General features: G+C 32.5%; 1 protein-coding gene across 1 annotated transcript; it reads left to right on the top strand.

The window, feature by feature from the left end:
- Positions 1-51: 51 nt before the first annotated feature.
- Positions 52-3,884, top strand: LOC111718168 (transcriptional regulator Erg-like). The gene is given in 6 exon segments (XM_023493688.1): positions 52-485; positions 1,068-1,205; positions 1,281-1,380; positions 2,403-2,434; positions 2,437-2,544; positions 3,113-3,884. Coding segments are annotated over 6 exon segments (1,077 nt in total). The 5' UTR covers positions 52-409; the 3' UTR covers positions 3,736-3,884.
- The last annotated feature ends 8,204 nt before the right edge of the window (positions 3,885-12,088 follow it).

Raw genomic sequence — 12,088 nt, 5'->3', positions numbered from 1 at the left:
CCCCCCCCCCCACCTCGACGTACCTCATATCTCTCCCCGAAGTTCGCTCTATGGCCTATCGGTATCAGAGGAGGGCGGAGCCTCTGGTTCTCCGGAGAAATTCGTCCCGTCCCGGCCAGGACGGATCCAGGCTCCGGGTCCTAATTCTAACTGCAGGGGATGGTGGAGGGGGAATCACAGCCCAGTACACACTCTTCCCTCTAGAGGTCAGCACTTCACTTCCGGTTGAAGATCTATTTCCGGAACTGCATTTTTACTTCCGGTGCAGCCAGCACTCAATGCATTTAGTGTTTTTCTAATCTTGTGGAAAAAGAAAAAAAAACTGATTTTCTGAAAAAGTTTGATAAACTACTGAACATTGGATACAAATACAGCAAAAAGAAGAAGCAAGAAGACCAAAAAAGAAAAAATGATTTACCGTGAGCCTGGAAAACAAAGTTGGACAGAGCCTTCTTACAATATCAAACCAAACAATAATTCTATAGGTATTATTATTATTATTGATAATTATTATTATTATTATTATTATTATCATTGGTGTTTTCATTATTATCATTACTCAACTTACTGCAGAACATTATTAGTAGATACTATTATAATTATCATTGTGTTCATTATTATTATAGATATCAATATCAGTTTTCCAGTGCAAATTCTAAAAGTTAAAAAAATATTTTAGAAAGTTTTCTAAAATATTTATAAATGAAAACACTTTGGAACTTTTCTTTAAAATAAAAAAAAACGACTCGGCCCAGATTATCGAAAAAAATCTTGAATTTAATGTTTATTTACATCTGTTAGATTAAATTGACTTGCTAAACATCCTTTATGAAGAAAAATGTTTTCCGGGCCGATAGATTATTCACAGGAATTAGGCCGGTATCTTAGGAAACTGGTTTCAATTTCAATCGAATTTTTTTTTACAAAAATTATCAAAGCGAGATAATCATCCTGAATCATCCCAAGGGTTAGTTAAGGGAATGTATATTATTGGAATCAGACAAATGGCGGTTATGGCTGTAAAGTCGTTTTTGTCTATTTAACTATTTTATCTATTTATCTATTAGAAATGCAAATGGTTTCTGGTGGTTCAGCTGCTGGTCTGCTCGGTCAACCAGCTGGGCAAATTCAGCTGTGGCAATTTCTTCTAGAACTTCTCGCCGACTCATCCAACATGGCCGTCATCAGCTGGGAGGGATCTTCAGGTACATAGTTGCAGACATTAAAAGCCATTTTTTAAATTAAAATTCTAAATATTTTATTTTAATCTTATTTTTAAGGAGAGTTTAAACTAAGTGATCCTGATGAGGTTGCAAGAAGATGGGGGGAGAGAAAGTCCAAACCAAATATGAATTATGACAAAATGAGCCGGGCCATGAGGTATGAATTTAACTACTTCACACTTTTGCCGCCATTTCCTCAAATGAACAAAATGGCGGGAAACAACAAATTTCGAAACACCAGGGAATATGCCAACACAACAATTGGCAGATTTTTTTTGGCATAGAACTTCACTCTCTTGACGTTATAATTAATATAGTATAACAAATTAGAAAAACATGCAAGCAAAGTCACATGTGACTGTTAACAAATGTCTACGACCAACGAGCTCACAGCCTCCCATGTGATGAAATTTGTTAAATTCTTAAATGTTAGATCAATATACTTAAAGTCTACAAAAGAATTGAGTCTTTGTCACAAACAAGGGCGTATACAGGGGGGAAAGGGGGCAGTGCCTTCACCTAGACCTGTAAAGGGGGGCGTAGAACTCAGAGCTATCACACTTTTCAAATCTGAAATTAAAGAGTAAAAAGTATTAAAAAAAATTACTTTGCTGTTTTTATGCTAGTTTTGTTTGAAGTAGAGATAAAGTAGTATTTTCAAGGGAATTAGACTCTTTGTGTACCTTTAAAGTATCCAAGAAGCCAAATGTTTTGAATTTACGGTTAAAATTTTGCCCCCCCCCCCTAGAAGATCTTAGGGGGACAAAAAAAATTTGAGCTTATAGTGCATATTTTGCCCCCTCTAGATTTACTTCTGTATACGCCCTTGGTCACACACTCTGATTTTCTAGTCCCTATATCTTTGGAACACAATGTCGTAGACCTTAGATTAAATTTAAACTATGTATTCTGTTAGATCAAATTAACTAAGTTTATAATATAATAGGTTTACACTATCAAATTATCTAAGTTTATAATATAATAGGTTTAAACTATCAAATTATCTAAGTTTATAATATAATAGGTTTGCACTATCAAATTGCAGAGATAATAGAAAGTTTAAGTTTACAACAAAGAGTCTATTCCTTCATGTTACTTAATATTCTTATAAGCAAAATACGTAAAATCCATAATTTTGTAAAACTTCAAATTGGTTATGATATGTACATTTTATTTTAGATACTACTACGACAAGAGTATATTAAAGAAGGTCCACGAAAGAGATATACATACAAGTTTGATTTCAACGCCCTTATGCAGATCTGCCAGGGGCTGGATCCATCCCTTGCTTCATCCTACAAATACGTAACAGACTTTACAGGTAGTTATGTACACTTTTACAGGTAGTTATGTACACTTTTACAACACTACATCCTGAAATAAAAAGGTGCTTATATTCAACCAAAAATCTCTTCTTTGGCAGAAAAGTTGGATGATTGCCAAATAAGCGATTTAATGTTGAAAATAAGCGATTGTTTTACTTCCAATTTTAGAGCGCACTCTTGAAGCGCCTGATCCAATCAGGGTTCAGTCATGTGTTTTGTTGTCTATTCTGAACCAATAGAAATTGCATGGCTTGTAACATCTATCTTTCTATCTATCTCATTATCCAATTAGAGATATGAATCCTTCAATCGGCGCTATAACACTAAACGGAAATATTTACATCTACTGAAACTAAAGTGAGCGTAGGCTTTCTGGGTGTTTCAAGGCTATCTTTCTTTTAATGGTTACAACTTTTACATCTTGTTTTCACTGCATTATTTTTCATTAAAATTTAAAATATTGAGATTACTACAATCTTTCTGATTTCATTATTGTATTTTAAAAGTTTTAAAAACTCGACATTTAAGCAAACAAATTTTATACAATCTAAATTTTTTTTTCAGGTCTTTTAGCCACAGGATACCCTAGCTATCCAAAACTGAGTGGGCTTATCCCCCCCTCCTCCTCCTCCTCTTCCTCCTCCACCATGTACAACCCCTCACTAAGCTCCAGCTCCCCTTACTGGAGTGTTCCCACCTACTCCTCCGTTATGTCCAGCATGTACTCCACGCAGTTCAACGGGGACCTTCAAACTGATATTTACAAAGACTCCAGTTTGTACAAAGACTCCAGTGTGTATAAAGACTCTAATTTGTACAAAGACTCTGATTTGTACAAAGACTCCATAAGTCAATATAGAGAATCATTGCCTACTTATAAAGACTCCTCAAGTCTATACAAAGACCCCATAAGTCCGTTCAAAGACTCCATCTCGTACAAGGACTCACTGTTTCCCTATATGGAGTCCAAACTCCCTAAATTGAGTAATTATGAGTTGAAGCGAGGGCCCCTGACAGGCCAATTTACTAAGACACATTATCCTACACCCTCACTGTCTAATAGCAACCCTCCTCAGAATGCCGCCAATCTGCCGCCGAGAGATTTCATGCAATTCGGTCGAGATTTGCCGCCATTTACTCCGACGGCGGCAAATTCCAACTATTTTATGCCACAAATTCATGTTTGAAGATTACAGCCAACATTAATTCTTGAAAATCCTGTCTTCCTTTAGTTGTGGTATTGTTGGAGTTTAATGTACTTTTATATTTTGTTATGTCCCGAGAAATTGAAATGTATCATTTTGGATAAATTTACAATAAACGTTTTGAAAGCGTATTTGATGTATTCTTTTAAACATATTTTGTTTGTGGTTATAGAAATGATATATATATTTTCTAAAATATTAAAGAACCAGAAATTCATGGCGCTTCGCGCCCTTTTTTCTAGGCTTTTAGGGCGCTTCGCGCCCATCTTCTATTTAAATTGTGAATATGTTATTTTTGTTTACATTTTAAAACAAAGAAGAAAAAATATTGAGGATTTAAAAAAAAATTCGCGGATTTTCAAAAATTTAATTTTTTTTTTACAAAATGAAAAACCTTTAAAACACATTTTTTAAAATTTTTATCATTCATAAACCTTCCCTGTGGTCACGTGATGTCCCACAAAAAATTTGGGCCCGATCGGTTCAGCCGTTTTGACGTTTATTGGATACAAACAAACAGACAGACAGACAGACAAGCTAAATTTATTTATAGACTAGAAATTCAAGGCGCTTCGCGCCCTTCTTTCTAGCCTTAGAGGGCGCTTCGCGCCCATCTCCTAAATTAATTGTGAACATGTTCTCTTTGTGTACATCGTAAAACAAAACAAAAATAATTCGCGGATTTTCACAAAAAATTTCGTGGATTTTCAAAATTTTCAAAAATGTAATGAAGATCGAATTTTGATGGAGACAAATATTTGAAATTTTGATCATTCATAAACCTTCCCTGTGGTCCCTAGATGTCCCACAAAAAATTTGGGCCCGATCGGTTCAGCCGTTTTGACGTTTATTGGATACAAACAAACAGACAGACAAGCCAAATTTATTCATAGATGGTGGTGTAAGATATAATTAAAATTTAGTGAGATAAATGTAACAATGCTGTTAGGATACGCTTCACTGTTTATTGAACAGATACTAAATAATATTTTGCATATTTTGTAAGACTTAAAAAACCGAAATGCCTGAAACGACAGAGCCCATTTGTGTGTTTGTGTTGGACCTGGCACGGCATTAAAGTTGGCTGGATTGTGATTACAATTTAGATTTGGCGATAAAGCAAATTTACGAGTTTGGATTTAGAAAAAGCATTTGACATCTTGGTTTTAAACATTTAAAGGGACTGTAAGCGTAATTTCAAGTGATCCTTCATACATAGACGGTACAAATAAATTCACAACGGTACCCTTGAAACCTTTGTTTGATCAAGTTATGTTATATTATATGTTATATTATATTAATGTTTTTAATGTTAAAAACTGATTATTTTCAACTGTGGGTTGTCTACACACTGTAGTTTCAGTAGAAGTAAATATTACCATTTACTGAAAGCGCCGGTTTAAGGATTCATATCTCTAATTGGATAATGAGATAGATAGAAAGATAGGTGTTACTGTCAAACTATTTCTATTGGTTCAGAATAGACAACAAACACATGACTAAAACCCTGATTGGATCAAGCGGTAATGGAATCGTCATACAAGTGTTATACAAAAGTGATTTGCGCATTTCAACTGCTGAAAAATATATAGGAATTATCAGAATTAACCACGTTTAAACCTAGAAAGAAGACAATATCAAGGATTACAAGAGTACCGTTGTAAATCGGACATTTACAATTTACACATCTTTACGAGGCCGGAAGGTCTCTGGAAATTACGCTTATATAGTCCCTTTCAAATATACAATATACTGTTCACTATACACTACATACAATTATTTTAGATTAATTTCAAGAAATTAAGATGCCTTTTAGAATCGATGCCCGTTAAACTTTTTTCTTATTTTTCAGTCCTAAAATTGATAATATTCCGATGAAGGTTTTCTATAAAAGTTACGGAATTTTTGTTCTCCTGATTTTTCCAATGTTTCATTGAGCCAAGGCAATGCGACTCTTGAAAGTCGAATCAGTCTTTAAAATTGTTGCAACAAGGATCTACCCCAGCCCTCAATCCTTCCCCCCCCCCTCTTTTCCCCGAAGTCATGTCCTCCGTATTTCCCCCATAGGTTTGTAATAAAAACGGTATCAGTGATCCAAATATATAAATATATGTAGAGATAGATAGACATTTGGAAAGATAGATAAATACAAGGGTGTAATGCAAGGAAAGTTAATTGCGGTCGTGTATACTCTGCGTACACATTGAAACCAGTTCTCTTTGGGCGGAATTTGAAAACAAGAATAGATGCATCAGTGTTCGTTTAGTATCCGAGGAGGTTAAAAGCATTTAATTTGGATAATTTTGATAATTCACATAATAGTTTCCTATGACCACAATATTTCAATGATTTTTTTATGTGAAAGATGGATCCCATGTCAGGCTGTAACATCCGTCTTGTGTTCACATTACCGCCAAGAGACAGTACACTGCAGTACAAAAGATGTGTACACTTCTGAAATAACTTTCCTTGCATTACATCCTTGGATAAATATATATATATAAATAGATATAGACATATGAACACATAGATATAATTTTGATATACATTACACATAAATTTTGATGCTTTAGAAATTAAGACTGGAAAAATATTTAAAAATTTCGGTAAAACCTTTACAAGAAAAGAATACAAAATATTCCAAATCCATTAAAAAAAGCGTGATAGCATATATATATATATAATTTATTGCTAATTCATATAAAAGTATTAAAAGAAAAATCTAAAAATCTGCATTTCCTAGAAAACATGTTCCAACGTGGAGGCTGCAGTATTAACCCCAAACTTCTATCTATCTATCTATCTATCTATCTATCTATCTATCCATCTATCTAGTGCTCTATGGAGGCTATCTAGTTTTGAGTATTGACACTGGTATGTATTTATAGTTCCCTGGAGTATCTAGTGTAAACCAGATAAAGGAATCTTAATAGGAGTAAACTATTGACCCTACTCCCCCTTCACCTTACTCCCTCCTTCCTTNATCTATCTATCTATCTATCTATCTATCTATCTATCTATCTATCTATCTATCTATCTATCTATCTATCTATCTATCTATCTATCTATCTATCTATCTATCTATCTATCTATCTATCTATCTATCTATCTATCTATCTATCATGATTGCATGAAAGATTAAGGTCTAACTATTGACAAAACTGTAAAATTGAAATAATAAAACTACTCAACCCTTTGACTCTAAACTGCCCCCCCTGCTGAGGAAGGGTGGGGACAGGGGGGGGGCAAAAGAAAGGGTTGGAGTAGGGGGGGATTAAAGGGTAAATAAACCTGGAATTATTGACTTAACCTCAAGATCAAAATAAACATTGATTTCATGATGAAAAAATAAGAAAATAATAATGAAGCGAATTAAAGGGACTTGCAATAGAATTAAAGGGATTGTCAATGGAATTAAAGGGACTGTCAATGGAATTAAAGGGATTGTCAATAGAATTAAAGGGATTGTCAATGGAATTAAAGGGATTGTCAATAGAATTAAAGGGATTGTCAATGATTAAAGGGATTATCAATAGAATTAAAGGGATTGTCAATGGAATTAAAGGGATTGTCAATGGAATTAAAGGGTTACATGCCAGATTCGGAAAGGTTTTCCCTTTAAACTTTTATCTAACATAGAATCATGAATCTAGAATAATTGTGTAAGAGCTGTTCTATCTCCAAAGAAATAAATGCTGTTGAGTTTCTTATTTGTCTCGTCTGCATTTATCTATTACAAGTGTCTTTCACAAAGAACCCACACATAAAAATGATTGATGTCAGATAGAAAAACAAGCATATATTCACAATTCACATCAGTGGATGCCGCAAAAATTTCAAACGGCTTCATCTGCGTCTCTTTCTCATGAATATAAAATATAATACATGACATATCTAGGGCTACAAAAATGTGTAAGAGACTTGATGAGGTAAAACCAAAGGCCAAGGCGTTGCCACACGCGACATGCCGAGACTGTCTAAGAATTTGATGTATAACTTAAACAGTTGTCTAGATTTCAGGTCCACGCCTTACGCAAAAATCTAGCAGTATATTGCCAATTAATCCTTTTAAACTCAAACTAGAAACAGAAGCGTTAGAGTTTAAAAATAGATATGCCTCTAGGGCTATAAAATGTATAATTATTTAACTTGGTGAATTAAACCCAAAGCCCAAGCCGTTGCGACGCTTTTAAAATCAAGATCGATTAAAAATTTGAAAAATAGCTTTCATCGTTGTCTAGATATAAACATTGATTTAATAAGTGATTATTTCCTTAATTTAGAAAATCTGAAAACTGGAAAATATAATTACATAATGTCAGGGTAAGTTAAATATTTTTATCATCACATATATTTCTATTATCATTTTATTATTATTATATTTCTACTATTATTATTATTATTATCATTTTCATTATTTCGATCATTATATATAAATTTTTATCTTTCTATATAATAAAATAAAATAAAAATATATGTTGTCTAAGTTGCCGTTTGGCTGGACCGATTTTTTTGTGGACACTCTCATTGATGGCCGGGGAGTGTTAAAGGATAAAATTTTTTTTTCCACACGAGCAACGCCGGGCCCTTCAGCTAGTTATAATTATTATCATCATTATATTTCTATTATTACTACTTTCAATATTAAGCACACCGAAATATATGAAGGGATGGAATTTTAAAAAAGCTGTGAACGTACATTTAAGTCGTGGTAACCCGATTCACATTGGTATCCTTTACCTCTTTATCTTATCTGGCAACAATCGCGCTAAGGTCGTTTTTCCATCAAAAAGTGTTATATGTTCTTCATAAGATCCACAAGTCATTTCTGAATATTTTATCATCTTTATTTCAATATTAAAGAATTGTCATATGGTTAGTTCCCTATAATACATAATAAGAGATCCACAGATAAATATATGCATAACAGGGTATATAGTATAAATGTTAGTAATATTTGAATAAAATGTTGTTCTCAAAATAATAGAGTTTGTTTATATATTGCAAACATTGTATTGTAAAGGAACTGAGTTTTTTCCCACAAACTTAAATGTTCTAACTCCTATATCTCTGTATCCGGATGGTTTAAACCTTGGAGATTGCAAACTTATATTATTTGATCTAACAGAATTCATAGTTTGAAATATCAAAGGTCACTGACATTGGATTGAAAAGATACAGGGATTGGAAAATCTGAGTTTGTGGCAAAAACTCAATTCCTAATACAATAGGTTTAACAGACGGATCAAACTCATCCCAGTCCTGGGTATATTTCCTACATACAAGCTTACAAATATGTAGTAGAATGAAAGGAAAGCAAGGGTTGAAATGTTTTTCAGTAAATTTGAAAATGTTAAAACCGCAATTAGAAATAATACATTTTAATGATGCATTTTAAGATAGAAAACTGAGAATATTTTCAGTATTTTTGCTATGCCAAAGGGTAGCGATAAAATGGATGGTCATTTAAAATCACGCCTAAATTGCTCCTCTTACCCAAGCCAAGCTCTAAAGGTATTGAGTTTTTGCCACAAACTCTGATTTTCTAATCCCTATATCTTTATATTCCAATATTGGAGACATTTGATATTTAAAACTTTGAATTCTTTTAGATCAAATAATCTAAGTTTGAAATATCAAAGGTTTTAACCATCAGGTTGTAAAGATTTATAAAGTTAACAATTTATGTTTGTTGCAAAAACTCAGTCCCTTTGGAAAGTTTGAAACGATTTGATCATTTTTGTATTATGGCTAATCTAAAAATTTCCCTGCAGAAAATACAAAATGTTCTGTGCGCAATTTTGGCTTTAAAGCTTTGAGATTATAAAATAAAACATGAAACACTCTAAACACCAAAAGTGGATGGGTTTTGTTTATTTAAACATATTTATATATATATATATATATATATATATTTATATAATATGAACATTATATAAAATGAACAGAGTGTCGCAAAAAAACATGAAAAGGAACTGAACACTCGTCAGTCGCTCAAATTTTCTAATTCTTTCATCTTTGCAGCCTGATGTGGTACTATAGTGTGAAATATCAACGGTTTACATCATCAGGTTGGAAGGATATAGGATTTAGAAAATTTTTGGCAAGTGTGCTCTTCCTGTAGCGAATTTTGAATTTGAATTAGGAAAAGGATTAAGCAATAAATAATTCTGTAGTTTAAGTAGGTTTTCAAGAATATGGTTACTTTTTTAAAAAATGGAAGGTTTAAAACTAGCAGACCACATTTGGGAACTCCCAGAGTTAGGAAAACATGGTGTTTATGTTTGTATTACATAAAATTTCAATGTTTATACATAGTTGCCCTCTGTTCTTAAATTCAAGATTTGGCTTAAAAACAGCAATTCATTCTTAAACTTCAAAATTTTTCGAGGGAAAAAGTTCTTAAATTTCACCTAGAAATTTTTTTATCGATATTTCGTCAAAAGTCCTTTAAATCCTTTAAAAATATGAAGAAAAAATTCTTGTTATTGTACCTCATTCGATAGTTCCTATTACATTTTATTTAAAGTTCTGAAATCAATCCTCATACCTCCTAATGTATACATATTTCTTTTAACATTTTATTATATCAGGTTCAGAAGTTAGATATAAGAATTCAATTATAAATGATAAAAGTGGGGTTTTTGAGACATTTATTTAAGAGGACCCAAACCAGAAAGAGGGATGTGTAATTATTAACATATGTCAGAAAGATAAAGATTGATTTTCAGTTGATTAATTTAGGACAAATATAAACGAATTCCATTTTTTAAGTAACCTCGTATTTTTGAATAAGATAAAATATTTTGTTGCAATATAACTAAACGTCATTATGGTCCAGGTGTCGGAAAATCACACCAATGAAAAATCTTAAATTTAAGACGGCTATACTATAGTATATGTTTATAAGGACACCCTGTACTAGTTAGATGTGAGTTAAAGATAGATAGATTAAATAAAGATGGATAAAAATAAATGAATTTAAATATTTTGGTAATTACAGATAATTATAATTACAAAAATAATAATGATTGATACAGTGATGACCAGAAAACTTTGGAATAGTAAGAATTCTGAAGTGCATTTGATGTGTTTACAAGGAAAAAAGCTTTAATAGTAAGTTATTAAGTGAAATTGGTCTGTTCACAGTGCATAATTTCTGTGTCTGTGTTCATCGGACTATTTAAAGTCATAACTTGAGTTTAAAAGTCGACTTCCTTGTCCAGAGTTTTCTGTTTATCACTGTAGTGGAAATTATTTATAACAATAACAATGCACTTGAATATAATGAGAAGAATAATAAATAAAGCTTGATATGTGAAGGGAGTGGGAAAATGGGGGAAATTAATGTGGATGATGTAAATTGCGTGGGAGGGAGGGGGAGGGGTAAAAAATATGAACAAAATATACGATAAGTTGAAGGAAAGAGGGGGATATGGGGAAAGTAACAATCATAATAGGATAATGGAAAATAATTTTCTGATTGATGGTCGGCCATTTTGCTCCTTTGAGTCCGCCATTTTCTTTTATTGTTCAACAATCTCCCGCATTTCTGATTTCTTATCGCGTGGATAATTTATATATTAATGATTTTATCCTTTTTATGTGAAAATAATAACAGTGGTGAATGAAAAGTCCTAAGAGTCTACAAATAAGTTTGCTTAAAAATAAACACTAAACTTATAAAAGTTTAAAAGTACAATGTACAAAGATTAGAACTCGCAAAGGACAACTAAAACGCTAACATTGAGTCTTAGGCTTATAATTTTAGAACTATTTTGTTATGTATTAAATCCGTATAACGTTTCACACTAAAATTTAGCAGAAAGTTTTACATATATTAACTACATGAACACATGTCTAAATACCACGGGTTTCCAAGCTTGATGTTTTTATTAAGGTTTCCAAACGATAGCTCTCGACATTTGTAGCGAACTACAAAATTCCGATTGCAGTGCAATATCATAAAGATGCAATATGTGAAGTTATGTGCATTTTGTCTAATAATTCATTTTCAAATTTCATTGGGATACCCGTAAAGTATTACGGAATCATTATTTGAGACAGAAATAAGAAAATCAAGTAGCAATACCTTGTTCAACCACTTCTCGCTATTCATTAAATCCGATCTGAAAAAAGTAGTTAAATCCTATATCAACTACCTTAATAAAATCCTATATCAACTACCTTTTTATTCATAAGTTGCCATCGCAAACCATAAACTAAAAGTTAAAAGTTTAAAACCTCTAAAAATTCTCACAATGTAGATGATTTTCCCACCAATAAACATATATTGATAGATAGATAGAATAAAAATTCGACCCCCCCCCCCCCC

The sequence above is a fragment of the Eurytemora carolleeae genome, unplaced genomic scaffold, assembly GCF_000591075.1.
Source record: "Eurytemora carolleeae unplaced genomic scaffold, Eaff_2.0 scaffold13, whole genome shotgun sequence".
NCBI classification, from domain to species: Eukaryota; Metazoa; Arthropoda; class Copepoda; order Calanoida; family Temoridae; genus Eurytemora; species Eurytemora carolleeae.
This window is presented reverse-complemented; position numbering and strand designations above follow the sequence as displayed.